The sequence below is a fragment of the Orcinus orca genome, chromosome 3 (genome assembly GCF_937001465.1).
Source record: "Orcinus orca chromosome 3, mOrcOrc1.1, whole genome shotgun sequence".
NCBI lineage: Eukaryota > Metazoa > Chordata > Mammalia > Artiodactyla > Delphinidae > Orcinus > Orcinus orca.
The window spans coordinates 108,965,296-108,983,078 of record NC_064561.1 but is presented as its reverse complement, the minus strand read 5'-3'; the positions used below and the strand labels follow the sequence as shown (position 1 = coordinate 108,983,078).

The following is a 17,783-nucleotide window of genomic DNA, read 5'->3' as shown; positions in this document are numbered from 1 at the left end:
GGATACTTTCTTGCAGAATATGAACTAAATAAATAGCTCTACTTTTAAAACAAACAATTGAGCAAGTTAACTTTCTTCCCAGGGGTAAAAGAGCTATTCCCTAAACAATGTTAATGCAGAAATTTTCTTTCTGACAATATGCCTTTACCTGCCTCCAGAGGGAAATCAAAACTGTACAGTCTCTCAAATTTAATAGAGCACAAATTTTGATTGGTTTAGAAATTAATAGATGCACATAAATTTAGAACAAGGAGTCGCAAATGTCCTGTCCTCACATAAATGGAAGAAAAAAGTGCTCAAAGGGAACGGTAGGTTTAGTTATTGGGTGTCTTGGTTGCTAAAATAAAGTGAAGAACAAAATAAATGCTAATAGCCCACCCTTAAAAAAACTTTTTATCTTCAGACTTTAAAGCAAGAGTTAAAGACAGTTAGTATTACTTAGTAAAGAAATATTAGGTAATTATAAAAAAATTCTTCAAGTTGACTCAAGTTAATTAAGTACTCAATATTCCTGGTCACAGAAAATACTTGAATAACAAATTGTTTTGTTAAATTTGGCTAAAAAGACAACTAAACGTGTTCTCTTTGCCTAAATCAGAAAGAGATATATAACATAACATTTAGTTCATGTCAGTCAGATTGATTTTATAACAGAAAACTGGGAAATTTGCATACTTGTCTTACAGAACAGACCATTAATTACACTAAATTTAAGATTGCGTGGTTAGAAGTATGCATGTAACCAAACTGAATTAAAATAAGTAGTAACTTTATTTTTAAAAACATGATTGCTTGAAACTTCAGACAGTGCTGCATGCTATTTCATTCGGATTCCTTGAGGAAAATTTTAGGATTCTGATAAGTTTTTCACGTCAACTGTAGTTCTATTACTTTGTGTACTTAAACTAAATTAAGATAGAGACAGAGCAAAGGTACCTGATCACCACAGAGCAGCGTTTGTTTGTTTTTTTTTGCGGTACGCGGGCCTCTCACTGCTGTGGCTTCTCCTGTTGCGGAGCACAGGCTCCGGACGCGCAGGCTCAGCGGCCATGGCTCACGGGCCTAGCCGCTCGGAGGCATGTGGGATCCTCCCAGACCAGGGCACAAACCCGTGTCCCCTGCATCGGCAGGCAGACTCCCAACCACTGCGCCACCAGGGAAGCCCTTGTTCTTTTTTTTTAAATAGACTTTATATTTTAGAGCAGTATTAGGCTCACAGCAAAACTGAGTGGAAAGTAGAGAGTTCCACATACCCCTCCCCCTACACAAGCACAGCCTCCTCATCTGCCATCATCCCCAACCAGAGTGGTACTTTGCACCGATGAGCCTACACTGACACATCATCATCACTCAAAATCCATAGTTTACATTGGGGCTCAGTGAGTAGATTTTATTTATGTATCCTTTCAATATGTAAATATATTTGCAATATAAATAGCATCAAATTACGAGGATAAAATTACTGCTGTAAAAAAGTATCATGCTTTATAAAATTAATTATATTCAATCTCTAAAATTTATTATCTATCATTATTTCATATACATCTGCCCATATTTAAAATATATACATATTGAGGTAATTTAAAATGATTTTTACAGATATCAAATCAGTTGTTGCCAGGGGCTAGGAGTGTTAGGAGAGAATTAGCCATAAAGGATCATGAGGGAACTTTGTAAGGCAATGAGAAATGTTCTATATTTTGATTTTGATGGTGGTTATGACTGTATTTTTCTGTCAAACTCATCAAACTGTAGGTTTTCCTCTATGTAAATTATACCCCAATAAGTTTAAGATGAAAAAATTATAAATAAAATCATTTTTTAAAAGAAGTTTATGTATAACAGAGAACTGGTAGCTTAGAAAGAAAAATAGTCATTGAGTACCGAGACTGTTCTCAATACAAGGTAATAACAAATTTATTGCTTTCTGCATAGAAGAAAGGTTTTGTCTTGCCCAAACTGAATACATACTTTCAGAAGAGTCTGCTTTTTCTGTGATGTTGTGTATTTTATGACCATGGTCATTTATTTACAAAAAATAAGCAAATAGAAAGAATAATAAGGGTCTGTTATGTCTACACAACCTAAAATCACTAAACTGTTTGTTGTTTTTCCTTTGTTATGGTTGCTGTAAAGTGTTGTTACTTTGACTAATAACACAGACAAGGTTGTAGCTATTTCTCATCCTTGAGCATTTGTGTGTTTGTCTGAAAATTCTCTTTGATTTTGCTCTTCTCCAAGGTCAGCCCCTCAATTTGGACTAACACATCTGACAGGGTATTCTACATCCAAACCAACTCTGATGCTTCTTCAACAGCTGCTAGGTAGCACCAAAGGCTTGAAATCACCTCACCTTGAAACCCTTCCTGTGGCACTTTAGCAAGGAGGGGCCGACTGATACAATTAGGCACAACTGGAATGCCCTGTATTTTCTTAATGTTCTCAATACTTGCCCCAGTATGAGGAAACCATTTCCTACTTCTTCATGAGAACACGACCTTTGGTTAACTCTGTATTTCCCTTATAACCCTCAATAGATAATATGTTAACTATGTTGTTAAGCAACACAAGGTAAAAATGATGCCCTGGTTGGTAAATTTCATCCAGACTGGGAGAAGTAGAAACACCTGTTGGGAAGCCATATCTTCGGGCTTCCTGACTGTAATGATGCTTGTAACTGGGCATGTCCCTGGAAACTATGAAGTAGTTACAAGAGATACTAGCTCCTGTGAGAAAGGAGGCTTTTATACCATAGAGGCTCCCACACCTGCTCAATGCGATCTTGTCTTTTTCCATCTGCGCTGTGTTACCTGGTAGCTAAGGAAGATATCTCCCGGATGGCTGCAGGGGCTGCTGCATGGGCTGCAGCAAGGGGTAGCTGAGGCTGTCTTGCTGCTGAACTGTGGTTCCCGCCCTATATCCTCCTGAAGAGGTGTCAAGTGTGGCCTTGGGTAGTCTTGTGGATAGTCTTGTGGGTCTGATGTTTACTTGAACCTAGGGGGTCAAAATGGGCATGGAATATTCTTTTTGGGGATAGGGAAAAGTTTTCAAAACAAAAAGAAAAGCTCAGTCTACCCAAGGTCAGTTTTATATCAATAAAGTACTACTTTTTGATATGCAATTACAGGTCCCATTGGGGTCTAGGAGTGGAAGCATGTTCATACTTATGCACAAGGGATGACGCAATGGCTGTCAATAAATTTACTTCTGGGAACATTTTATTTGTAGTTTTAAAACACTTTTCATCAATTGGAGATGCTTTTGGTGCATGCTCTGTAGTATTTATTGATTGCAAGGTTTTGAAGATTTGCCAATGTCTTCACTGTCCCTAACATATTTTTCCCCTCAGGGTAATCATCACCTGATGACCCTATTGCCTGATGCTTATGTGATCACTTCCAACAGGAGATTCTACTCTTTCATTCTGGTATGATTAGTTTCTGTAATAAATTAACCAGAAGCATTCCATCTACCACCAATGCGTGGCCTCTTTTTTTCGCCTCCTGCTTGCCTAAAGGTTCCCACTGTAAGCTAAAATTCAGACATTGTGTCTTTCGTTAAAATTAGAAAGTAAGGGTCTTCCCTGGTGGCGCAGTGGTTGAGAGACCGCCTGCCAATGCAGGGGACACGGGTTCGTGCCCCGGTCCGGGAGGATCCCACATGCCACGGAGTGGCTGGGCCCGTGAGCCACGGCCTATGAGCCTGCGCGTCCGGAGCCTGTGCTCCGCAGCGGGAGAGGCCACAACAGTGAGAGGCCCGCGTACCGCAAAATAAATAAATAAATAAATAATTAGAAAGTAAGTCTCAGAAGTTGGTGGAGAAGATTGTTGAGGCTGCTAAGAATAAACCCATGGCTGAGGTTTCCAAATGTAAGCTGAGATTGCCACCGAGAGTAAATACCTGACCAACTGAGCCAGTGGACTTGAAAGTCAGGATTTCCAGGACTATTCTGGTCTAAAGACAGACGACTTTGTGAAAGGAGACTGCTAACCCAAAATCAGCAGAAAAAGAAATAGCACCTTGTAAAAGCAAAGAGACATATCTAATTGTTGTTATTTGCTTTAGAATATTGTTGCTATTATTTTTAATGGTTTATTTTATGATAAGCACTAATAAAGCCCCATAGACCTTTTCACTTTCTCTCTAACCCCAAATTTAGAAGACTAATTTAGTGCTAATTAGAATGAAGGCTCTCTCTTAAAATAATATTAATTAATGGGCCATACATAACCTTATAAAGGTTTGACTATATTAAACAGTTTACCAATTAGGAATGGGTTTACATTTTTGGTACAACTGTGCCAACTGACCTGTCAAAATTTATGGAAAGGGTAATTTTGTATACTTTATATGATCTAATTTCAGAGAATGTGTAACTAAAGTCCTGAGACTATTTCTCCCTATAGGCACAATGCACTGAAACCCACGAACACATAAAATTTCCTTTATCCTTACACCAAGAAGGAGCATATCCTTTAAGAAATCTAAATATGGAAAACTATGAAAGCAAGCTAATTAACCTCAAGTGAATTTAAGGACGGTGTCTCTAATAAATGGAACTCAGAGATGCACTTTTTTTTTTTTCGGTACTCGGGCCTCTCACTGTTGTGGCCTCTCCCGCTGCGGAGCACAGGCTCCGGACCCGCAGGCTCAGCGGCCATGGCTCACGGGCCCAGCCGCTCCACGGCATGTGGGATCTTCCCGGACCGGGGCACGAACCCGTGTCACCTGCATCAGCAGGCGGACTCTCAACCACTGCGCCACCAGGGAAGCCCAGAGATGCACTTTTAAAATGAGTTAAGCTTAAAATCATCCTTTATTAACAGAGGCTGAATTAAATTATACTTATTTTAAATCAAATTCATCTATAAATAATCAAATCATATTTAAAAAAAAAACCCACCATTGTCAAAGTCGATGCAGATTCTGAAGAAAATATGACACATATTGATTGGCGTTGTCTATCAACTCCTGAGAACAGTGTCAGGTATTATACACAGTGCTTTTCCTGGGCCTTTTTACTTTTCATGGCAATGTATTTTTTTTGTAAAAGTTAAATAAAAATTGGTCCCTCTTCCAACCTAAATATCATTAAGCAAAGCAAATTTGTAACCATAATAGCAGAAGAGATAGCATGTTTAAAAGTGAACCTAACTTTGGTATGTGTGGTATGACTGCATTTCATATGTGGAAACATCACCTTCAGAGTTTCTTCAGAAACTTTGCATAGTACTTGCTCTGTGTCTTAAGGACTTCGGTTACATTTGGTAAAGGATGGCGCCTCTTTGGAGAAGGGCCACCAGACCCTTTGCTTCTGCCTCAAAATAAAGGAAGCGTTAAGACTAGTATAAAAAGCTTCCTAGGAAAAATGTGTGGTCTTGGAGTCATTTACAAAATCTCAAGATAGAAGTTCATTCTTAAGATTTAGTAATTGTATGGTTCTAGTTATATTAACATGAAGCAAGGAAATCTTTGGGTGTCAATGAGTGATTTTTTTTTTTCATCTATGAAAATAGGACAGGAAAAACACAACAGAACGTATATGTTCTGTAGAAGCATATAAGTATATATGATGTATAGTAGATATACATTATATAATATATATAATGTACATATATATACATTATATATAATGTATATATACATTACAAGTCCTAACCCCTGGTACCTGTGAATTTAACCTTATTTAGAAATAGTCTTTTTGCAGATAAAATTAATTTAAGAATCTTGAGATGAGAACATACTGGATTTAAGGCAGGCCCTAAAACCAATGACTACTGTCCTTATGAGAGAAAGAAGAAGGAGATTTGAGGCTTGGAGACACAGAGGGGGAAGATGGAAGCAAAGATTGGAGTGATGCTGCCGCAAGCCAAGGAATGCCTGGAGTCACCAGAAGCCAGAAGAGGTGAGGAAGAATTCCTCCCAAGAGATTTTGGAAGGAGTGTTGCCTACCACAACTTGACTTTTCTGACTCTTGGACTCCAGAACTGAGATAATAAATTTCTGTTGTTTTAAGCCTCCAGGTTTGTGGTCATATGTTAAGGCAACCCTAGGAAATTAATACATCCTCCACGATACAAATTTCAAGGAATTCAGTTGTAGGGAATTGCTATCACCAGACATATCTACACGGATTGCTCTTTTTTTCTAACAATACAAATAATCTTGTCAAGACATGACTTTCAAAACGTGACAGATGATAATATAGTCCTGAAAAGCCCAACCCAATTAAAATAAAAATGGCAGTTTAAAAGAGAACTACATATGACAGTTGTCAAAGGGCTGCCAGATAAAACAAGGAACTCAGTTAAATTGGAACTTCAGATAAACAACAAATAATTTTTTAGTATAGGAGTACTCCAAATAGCACATGAGAGATACGTATGTATCTATATTATTTATTTTTTATTGAATAAATTTGACATGTAACATTGTGTAAGTTTAAGGTGTACAGCATGTTACTTTGATGTACTTATATACTGTAATATGTTTGCCAATGTAGTGATATTTACCACATTACATAATTATAGTATAATATTATTATCTATATTCATTATACTGTGGATTAGATTCATGAGATATATTTATATTAAAAGATAATGGGTTATCTGAAATTCAAATTTAACTAGGCATTGTGCATTTTTTATTTGCTAAATCTGGAACCCTACAATTGCAGCAGAGAGACTGCACAGTTCACTCAAAGTCACACAGCTAATAAAATGTTGAGATTGGCTTTGAAATTATGTGGTCAGATTCCCTAGAAGGTCATGTACTTTCTAGTCCATCAGGCTGCTTAAAGCAGGTATAATAAAACTTTGAAAAAGGCAGTAGCATTCCAAAAAGCTACCTGGTTGTTCTGTAAAACAGGTTATAAAAGTGGAAGAATGATGGCCAGTTTTGCCTGTTGAGCCCACCTCAGTGCCTATTACATATAAAGATTCTGAAGATGCAAAGTTCAAACAACCTTCTGGCGATGGTGGGGATGGGGAAATGAGTTTTCCCTTCCATTATTTTGTGCAAGGGTGAGATAGGACATGGAAGGCATAGGCATTTTGGTTTTGCTAGGCAGTAGGTGAGGGTATCAATGTAATAAATGACAAGAGAATGTAATTTCTGCTAATTCTAATAGTTACACAAATAGTTTTGCTTACATGCACCTTTTTCCAAAGTCCACACGGCTCCCAGTCATCAGCAGCCTTAAAATCTCAATAGGTTTTTGAACCCCCCTCACCCAGTTGATCTCAGATGCTACTGGACATTCTCCAAACCATCCCTCCCATTTTTGTTTCCTTCTCCAGTTCCACAACCATAATCCCCATTCAGGCCCTCAAAATTATATATCTATATATCTACATCTATATCTGTAGATATATAAAATTCACAAATCTGAAGGGACCCAATGCTATCTATCCAATCATATGCTTAACACCAACTGTTATTTACAGGTGGGTCTATGATAAATTTTAATCAATCCCCAACTTAACTCAGGTTATGATAAATTTTAATCAATCCCAAACTTGACTCAGGTTGTTTCCTCTGTTTATATATCTCCTCTCATATCTACCAACTAAAAACTTCATAAATGCAGGCATGTGAGTCAGATAGGGAAGCTGGATTACAGTTTGCATTTTAAACACTTTGGGATATTCTTCACTTCTACAAAGTAATATTTTCTCTCCCATATTTCTTAAGAACACGGCCCTCTCATTTTATGTTTAAAAAATTCCTATTTTGGGCAGAGGCATCTGGAGAGAATAAATTGCTACTACAAGAAAGACAGTGGTGCATACACAATGCCATCCAGACTCACAACTGTGGAGACACGGAATGGTGGAACAAGACTGTGCATGCACTGCCTAGAGGGCAGATGCTACTTAGCTCAGGTAACTGGCATCATATGTTGCCAGAGTTTGCCTGATGTTTTCTCATGATGACATTGACTTTATGCATTGTTGACAAGAATGCCACACAGGATGTCCCTTTCTCAGCGCATCATATCAGCAGGGTCATCACACCTGTCTGTTTCATTACTGCTGATGTTAACTTTGCCCTTGGTTAAAAGGATGTCTTCCAAGTTTCTCTACTGTAAAGTTACTTTTTTTCCCCTTTGTAATTTATATGTATCTTGTGGGGAAATACTTTGAAATGATGCAAATATCCTGTTTCACATCATAATTTTGCACATATAGTTTTAGCCTCAATTGATGATTTTTGCCTGTAATAATTTTGTTGTTGTTGCGGTATGTGGGCCTCTCACATGTTGTGGCCTCTCCCATTGCAGAGCACAGGCTCCGGACGCATAGGCTCAGCGGCCACGGCTCACGGGCCCAGCCGCTCTGCGGCATGTGGGATCCTCCTGGACCGGGGCACAAACCCGTGTCCCCTGCATCGGCAGCCAGACTCTCAACCACTGCGCCACCAGGGAAGCCCTGTAATAATTATTATGGTGTTGTAAGGTGATTTCTATTTTCCTGTCTATATTTGTTCATTAGAATTCTACCACAAGGAAAAGCTTTACCTTATCTCACACCTATTTATTTATTTAATTATGTATTTACCAGTATGAAATCATAGATATTTATATTATTCTATGGGGTATAATCCATTATTACCATTATTTATTTTGTTGCTGAAATCGTCCCAGTTTTGATCATTAGGAGCTCCTTTAAGTTGGCTCCTATTTCATTTTGACATTCTGACATCAATTTTTCAGTACTTCCTTATTTTCTGGCGCTGCAAAATGTTCCAGGCTTATCTTGTCCTGTCCCTGCCCCAGATCTGCAGTCAACCATTTCTCCAGAAGCCCTGCTTACTTTCACTGGAGGAATTGTATTTAGAAACCAAGATCTGGGCCAAAAGTATGTGGATTTCTACTTTGTCATTACACCTTTGTGATGACTTCTAGGCCCTCTCAGCAGAGAGATCACACACACATCTCTATCCATCTTAATTGCTATCTATCTGTATATATATTAGGAACCATCAGTTCATACCGATACATTTCTAACACCACAAGGTGCATTCTAGCTTTCCCCCATTCCATGTCTTTGGCCTCTTTCTCCAGCAGTAAGAAATCTGACTCTTCTTATCTACAATATACTTACTTAGTTGCTCATTCCTAGCATATGCAGTAAGTACTTTCAGAATTGAAAATCATTCTCTGAAGTACATTATTTATATATCTTTCTTTTTGTCTTGAGTTTTATAGTGTATAACCCAAATATGGTTTTACTTAATCACTTAGATTAGTTGTTTTATTCCCATTCCCCTGAGGTGTGGTTATAGATATCAACAGGATGCAGGAACCTATCTATCTATCTATATATCCATCCTTCCATTCACTCATTCAATTCTTTCTGTACTATTGCCATGGTTAAAGAGTTAGAACTATACAAGAAAGTTTACTTGTATAGTGACAAGTATATTGTTGACATTCTTGTCAACAATGCATATAGGACTTCCTCCTTACCCTTTTTACCCCATTCCTATCCCACATTCTGGACACCTGTTCTTACCGATATTGTGTTATGTTATCGATCTCATTCATTTCTGGATTTTACTTCTGATATTCCTTTTTGTAGAAATGAACAGATAACGCATAATCCCTTATACTCCCTTCTTTCTTACCTAAAACATTTCATAATGTTGATACCCTTTGCACTTTGCTTTTTCACTTAATAATATGTCCTGTAACACTTTCCATATCAATTCCTAAAGATTTTCCTTATTTATTTTACAGTTGCATATTATTTCATCATGTGGGTGTACCATGGCTTATTTAACCACCTCTTCTATTTATGGGCATTTTATAATGACAAAAAATTCTGCAATAAATAATTGTGTGCATATGTATTTAATATTGTTGGGAGGACATATCTAGGACTAAAATTTTGATCTCCTGATGCCTGGTTCAATTCTGTTTTAGATCAAATGTTGTAATGTAATGTAATTAAGATTGCTCTGAAGACTAAAAAATGTTTTATAAATACAGTGAAATAATACTATGGTAATAGTATTATTTTTGTCCTCCAAGCTAATTGTAACTTCTTTTTTTTTTTTTTTTTCTGCGGTACGCGGGCCTCTCACCGCTGTGGGCTCTCCCGTTGCGGAGCACAGGCTCCGGACGCGCAGGCTCAGCGGCCATGGCTCACGGGCCCAGCCGCTCCGCGGCACGCGGGATCCTCCCGGACCGGGGCACGAACCCGTGTCCCCTGCATCGGCAGGCGGACTCTCAACCACTGTGCCACCAGGGAAGCCCCTGTAACTTCTTTTGAGACCAGCAGTTCAATTCCATAAACATTTGTCCTCAGCTACTAAAACCGATGGTGAATTTTGAAAATTCCCCCTGTGTTTAAATTCTAACATTTCTAATCATACCTTCATTCATTAAGAATATTCTGATATTTACTAGTTTGTACTTAAACATTAAATCTATTATTTGTATCATCTCTAATCTTACAAAACCCACTGTTATGTTACTCATTTTCTCTAGTTTATTTTTGTAGAGACAGGAGATAAAAATTACAAATTATGGTCTTATTTGGTTCCTTTCCCTGCCTAAGTATGGATGTCAAAAAAAGTGGGAGGAGAAAAACAAGCTCCTGTGATTCCAGGAGGACTCTGCAGGTCGTCTGACAATGAGTTAGAAGCTCAGGGGCTCTCCTCCTTCTTAGTGGGAGGAATTACACCCAAATTCAGCTTCCTTTAGGAATGTAGGCCCTCAGATCTCCACATCCCGAAGCAGTGTTATTTCAAAACGTGCAAAAGATGCTATACGGTCTGGTTAGGGTCTATCTTTTGTCCTGCCCCTAACCAGGGTTCAAGGAATAATTAACGTACCCCAGGTAAGTTCATCAGGAGATTGCCTTGTGATATGGAATCCAGGAACTAAAGAGTATTTGCCTTGTCTTTTCCTTCATCATGGACTACAGAGACCTGTTTAATCCACCATGAGATTACTGCCAGGTCCAACCAAGCCTCAGAAAATCACTTGCTGGGAATCTCCAAAGTTTTGGTGAGATGTTAGTCCAAGATTCTGCAGTTTCAGGGGATTCAATGGAGCAAATCTATGCAGCAAAAAGTATTTCAGGTCTGTGAAAAGATGAATTCTGATATGGCTTCAAAAATGTGCTTCATCTACTTAACTGATTATGTCACTAATTATATATAATGTAGAGTCTAGTTTGTCAGAAGTTTGGTAGGGACCTTGCTGTCTGGGTTGGGACAATTCAGAGTTTTCAAACTTGCATCATAACCTCTTCCTCTACGGTCACAGGAGTCAGACGATATTTCGAGCCACATCATTGAACCGAAACTTCTAAAACTGATATTATAGTTGACTTTTTTTTAACTTAAGAAACCACAAGGAAAACAAAGTTTGTCAAAAACACAGAGAATAAGCTTCCAGGTGACATTTTTCTTATGTTCTTACCTCCTCGATCTCGGGCAGCTAAACTCTGACCCCTTCTTAATGTAATGTCCAATTGGTACATTCCGGGAACAGCCAAGGGGACATCTGTATTACTGGTTCCAGCAGTATTTATTTTCTGAAAACCAAGAAAAATATACAAAATATTAAATTTATTATCTCTATTTTATTTCCTCCAATGGGGGACCACGTGTAGCTAAATGCAAACTCCAAGAATTAGTCAATATAATAAATCATCTTATGAATTCACACAGCATCATAATCACACAGTTCTCTGAAGGTTTTGAAATTCATGAAATTATTTAGACTCAAAATAAAGACACAGTAGTTACAGGAGTTCATGTTTTAACTCAGATTAGAATAACACATAAAATACGAAAAACATTTCCCATGGAAAGTCCCACATAATTCAACGAAGAAAGACTAACAAAGAAATAGTGTCTGAAGTAAAAACACAATCAGTGATGAATGGAGAATAAAGGTATGGGTAACTGAGTTGAAAAGTAAAATGATTTATTTAGGTGACTTTGTTGATTCATTTATTCATGCAAAGGGGCTCATACTGATGGATTACACATGTCTATTTTAGTCCCTACATAAAATATGATGCAATTATACAGAAATAAGTTCAACCAGCATTTTGACAGTACTTGCAAGAAATAAATTCTCAGTAGGGCTAAATTCCTAATGCTGCTTTCTATGGACTAAAGGTGCACAAGCTATTTCTAGAACTAAAAATCTTTGCAAGCCTACCTCTATAGAATATCTTTAGCGACAATATACTAGACATTGAGTTATAAATGCACTAGCAAGAGGAATAACTATTATTAAAACAACATAAGAGAAACATAGAGTGAAAATTTTACAGGTCATATTATACTTTCTGCCACGTTGAATACAGCAGGAAAACTTACTTTTCTTTACACGTTTGAGGTGATTTTAAATGCTTATAGTTTTTTTCCAATTCAAAAAGAAATATACTTTTGTTTTGGAATAATATGCATGGATAAGGTAAAATAGTAGATACCATTCCAGCTCTTTAATTCTATAGTTTACATGAAATACAGCTAGAAAGCAGTTTTTTTAATGTTTCAAGACCAAGATGAGGAGATTTCCTATGGGAGCAATTATGATTTAAAATAAGAAGCAGCACAACTCTGACTGATAACCTAAACTTATCATTTCTCCTCTGGTAGCAATAAAAAAGAATTCACTTTTTTTTCATGATATCCCTGTTTCTATGAATGATAGCACCATTCCCCCAGCCACTCAGGCTAGAAATTTACAAGCATTTCCCTCTTCCCACATCCAAACAGTTGCCAGATCCCATCCACTTCATTTCCACATTACATCTCCTGGTTGTCTTTTTCTTTTAATTCCTTTTTTCTTTCTTTTCTTTTAATTCCGTTAACCAAGAATTTGGGTCAGGCCTTCAAACAACAGAGGAGTAAAAGGTAAAATGATTTTCTTTCACTTTCCTCAGACATCCAACTGCCCCACCTCCTTGGGATTACCAATTTTGACAATTTAGGGTATATCCTTCTACATTTTGAACGTCTTATACAAATACACATACATACAGGTTAATTTTCCTGTGGTTGGGTTTCCAGTTTTTGTTTGAGCAAAGTATTACATTTTGCTTATTATTTCACAATTTATTTAACTTAAGAAAAATATCATGGGCACTTTTCTAATCAATACACATAGATCTATTTTTTTTTTTTGAGGTACATGATTTTCCACAGTGTTGGGACTTCCATAATTTCTTCAATTATCCTCCTAATGATGAACATATGGGTTGGCTTCAGTATTTGCCACTGCAAAAGAACTTGTGCTTTTATTTCTCTTACAGGATGAATTTTTCCAAAAAGGTTTAAGTAGTTCACACTCCTACTGAAAGTGCACAAGTGTCTATTTCCCATATCCTAGTCAGCACAGGATGTTACTAATTTTCAAGTTTCGTGGGCAAAAACATTATCTTTCTTCAAAACACATTTCCAGCACTATGGTAAGGTGTCTTGAAACTAGCATAGATGGTAAGAGAGTGATAGCTCTTCACTGGACCACACAGATGATTCCCACTTGGAAAGAGGAAGCCAACCGATGTCTTCTGAATGCCTTTTCAAAGAACAGTTTGTATTTGGGTTTAACTAATAAGCAAGATTTAAATTAAAATCCAGCAAACATTTGTTAAGCTCCTAGTATGTTCTAAGACTTTCTTGAGGCTCTATTTTATATATATATATATATATATATATATATATATATATATATATAGTTTCAAAATAAACAAATCCACTAACAAATATTAAATGTAGATTTATTACTTTCTAAAAAATGGAATAAAATCTATAGGAAAGTAGAAATTTTCTGCTGACCTTGCATCCTCTTCTAGTGTTTTGACAGGTACCTTAAAGGCAGAAAAGTTTGAATGCTCAGATATCTTTATTTTTTGTAGCTTTCACTGCTCTATTCAGTGCTTCTTGAAGTTTAGAGCGAATAATTTACAGAGCACCTGGTTTAACATTTTAAAATGTATACTACATGAGCAAATTAAGGAATTTCCAAAGGTAATTTTAATTATACCAGATTTTCCACTTTTGCTGTTTGAGAATTCAACACCTAGTTAAGAGATGACTTCACTGGACTTACATTTATTGGCTTTTTAAAGCCTGAATAATATTCCATTTTGTGTATATGTATGTGTGTGTATGTGTGTGTGTGTGTGTGTGTGTGTGTGTATTTATAGATCACATTTTCTTTATCCATTCCTCTATGACAGGCATTTAGGTTATTTCCATATCTTGGCTATTGCGAATAATGCTGTAATAAATGTGGGAGTGCAGATATATCTCCAAGAAACTGATTTCATTTCTTTTGGATGTACAGCACCTTCCCCATCTTGTTCTCTATGTATTCCTATCCAGCCTTCAAGGACCATTTAATTAGCACTTTATATATTTCTTGTCCATTATCACATTATATCTCAAAATGTCATATTTTCCAGTTTAGATTGTAAACTTTTAACAACAGGGAATAGGGTGTTTAAGCATCCAATTGAACACAAAATGTGATGGAGACTATGAGGATAGAAAATGTCTTTGCGGGCATGTGTGTCTAGCTGAGTAGACACACACATGGGGATCTATAACAAAGTTGGCTACTCCATGGGCACTTTTTTCTCTCTCCTCTCCTGTGCCCGTGTATGGCATCTAATCTGTTTTGGCACCTTCTATCAAAAAAAAAACCGTTCTCAATACAGTGCTTTAGGCTGACATTAACAATTGATCAAAATTGCACTTAAAATGAAACCCTGTCCACTCGAGAGCTATCCTTAAAGACAGACTGTGTGTGATATAATGGAGTTATTAAGTCATTCATGAAAGAAGACCAATTATTGTGGGAAAAGAATTAGAGGTGGCTTCACAGAGATGACAAAATAGAGAAGTCTGAAAACAGGAGTAGGACTTTGACAAGTAAAGATTTGGAAGAAGGGAGGAGGAGAAAATCAACACAAGCCCAACGGTGAGTAGTCACAAGAGGGTGTGTCATTGGATCGTGTGAGAAATAAGGTGGAAAGGAAGACTGATATTCAGTCATGCCAGCCTGAGAAGAGTTTCAACCTGTGGGCAACAGGAAACCATCACGGGCTCTTGAAGAGAGAAGCAGTATGGCCAGGACTCATTTAACAAACATTTATCCCCTATCTTTCACGTTTCCTGTTCTGGACTAAGTGATTAGATTTCAGAAAGGAGGAAATTCAGCCTTTTATCTCTGTAGGATGGATGAGAGTAGAGAAATCCTGTGGATACAGGAATTATTTAAAAGGTTTTACGACAGTCCAGTTTAAGTCACAAGGGCCTGATCTGGTCAGTGGAAATGGAAATAAAAGATGAATTTGAGACATTGAGGAGAGTCAATCAACTGAATTGTCAACTGTCAAGATGTAGGGGATATGGGAAAGGGATGGATGAGTCACACAGAAGTTTGAGCTGAGCTCCTGGGAGATTGGTATTGTCAGCAGCAGAGAGCAGAAAAGACAGGAGGAGCAAGTTCCAGGCCACCCCTGTGTCAACCTCCAAGGATACCCCCAACTCCAGCAAAAAAGAAAGTCAAGAACTTAAACAGATCTAGAGATACATCTCTCCTCAGGCTCAGTGAAATGTTTCCAAGAAGAAAACTGGATTATGGAGGGATACTAGAACTATAATTTTTATGGGTATAAAGTCTCTTTTTCAAATGTTTATTAAGTTCTCAAATGTAAGGATGTATTAGGAAAGATGTGTCTGAAGTACCAGGCACTCACACAGCTCTAAAACAGACTTTGTCATTTAAAATATTTTTTATGTTTTCTCAGATTTAACATTTATTTAGTGACTATTATAGGAAATTTGAATACTCTTCCCCTCGCTAAACTGCCATGTCCCACATTTAGATGGGTGCTGCTATTTTTTTAACCACTTTACTGAGGTATGATTGATATATAAAAAGCTGTACGTACGTAACTTATACAACTCCATGAGTTTGGGAATAAGTATACACCTCTGAAACCATCACCACCATCAAGGTCACAAATGCATCCAACCGCTTCCAAAGTTTCTTCCCACGCCCTTTATATTATTATCATTTGTGTGTGTGTGTGTGTGTGCGCACGCACGCGCATGTGGTGAGAATACTTAACATGAGATCTACCCTCTTAGAAAATTTTAAGTATGCAATACAGTATTTTTAGCTATAGGCACTATGCTATATAGTGGATCTCAGAACTTATTCATCCTGCGTAACTGAAATTTTGTACACTTTGACCATTACCTTTCCATTTTCTCCTCTCCTCACAGCCCCTGGAAACCACCATGCTACTCCCTGCTTCTATGAGTTTTACTATTTTAGATTCTATATGTAAGTGAAATCATACAGCATTTGTCTTTCTGTGACTGGCTTATTTCACTTGGCATAATGGTCTCCAGGTCCATTCATGTTGTTGCAAATGGCAGATTTTCCTTCTCTCTTAAGGTTGAATAATATTCCATTGTATGTATATATCAAATATTCTTTATCCATTCATCCGCCAATGGACACATAGGTTGTTTTCATATCTTGGATATTGTGAATAATACTGCAATAAACGTGGGAGTGCAGGTATCTCTTTGAGATCCTGATTTAAATTCCTTTGTATAAGTACCTAGGAGTGGGATTGTCGAATCACATAGAACCACAAAAGATCCTGAATAGCCAAAGCAATCTTAAGAAAAACAGAGCTGGAGGCATCACACGTTCTGATTTCAAACTATACTACAAAGCTATAGTGATTGAAGCAGTATGATACTGGTATAAAAAGAGACAGATAGATCAATGGAACAGAATAAAAAGCCCAGAAATAAACCCACAGATATACAGTCAACTAATCTTCTATACGGGCATCAAGAATATAAAGTAGAGAGGGCTTCCCTGGTGGCGCAGTGGTTGAGGGTCCGCCTGCCGATGCAAGGGACACAGGTTCGTGCCCCGGTCCGGGAAGATCCCACATGCTGTGGAGCAGCTGGGCTCGTGAGTCGTGGCCACTGAGCCTGTGCGTCCAGAGCCTGTGCTCTGCAACAGGAGAGGCCACAACAGTGAGAGGCCCGAGTACCGCAAAAAAAAAAAAAAAAAAAATGGAGTCGGTATTGCTAAGAGAGCTATTTAAAATGGAGCCTCGAGGCCATCAAGGAAGCAGGGTCGTGCACGTCCTCACTGGGTAGAACCATAAACTTTTGAACTGGGCCAAACCACAAATATTCTAAGGACACTGCAAGAAAACCTGCAACTTGTCACAGTACCAGACTTCCACCTTTCTCTAGTGATAGCCTTTAGCAACCAAATATGTATACATAAGAATAGCTTTAGTCTGTCAGCAACCAATCATTATGCTTTTGAAACAACTTTTGCAACCTTTGCAATTTTTGCAAACCTAAAGTTTGCCTTTATAAAACCCTGCCTTTTCTCTCCTCCTTGGAACACGTTTTTGACTCCTACTCGAATCTGTGTCTCCCAAATTACAATTCTAAGATCCCAAATAAAGCCTTTATTTCTTTGCAGCTCTGCTGTGATGCATTTTGTTCAACGCTACTTAGTCATCTCTCCTAGTTTCTATGACGTTAGAAATATTTGCACAGTGAAACTGCCATCAAGTGGAAATAAAACGTTTTTAAAACTCAACTTTCAAAAAACAGAACTCAAAAGTCACTGGGATATTCGAAGTTCAATGAAGCTCAAGGATTCACTTGTCAAGGGAACATTATAATTAGTTAGAGGTCAACTGAGTAAATGACTTCAAACATTAAAACCACACAAAATAGGAAAATCTATGGTGACCAAT

At 37.6% G+C, this 17,783-nt stretch overlaps 1 protein-coding gene across 15 annotated transcripts in view; it reads right to left on the bottom strand.

The window, feature by feature from the left end:
- Nucleotides 1–17,783, bottom strand: part of MCTP1 (multiple C2 and transmembrane domain containing 1) — a 543,328-nt gene that overhangs the window by 309,046 nt on the left and 216,499 nt on the right. For all 15 annotated transcript variants that reach the window (XR_007476708.1, XM_049708425.1, XM_049708421.1 and 12 more), the window contains exon 2: nucleotides 11,432–11,546. Coding sequence is in view for 14 of the 15 variants with exons in the window: in XM_049708425.1 (XP_049564382.1) it covers nucleotides 11,432–11,546 (115 nt within the window). In the remaining variant the exon portion in view is untranslated. The remainder of the gene's footprint in view (nucleotides 1–11,431; nucleotides 11,547–17,783) is intronic.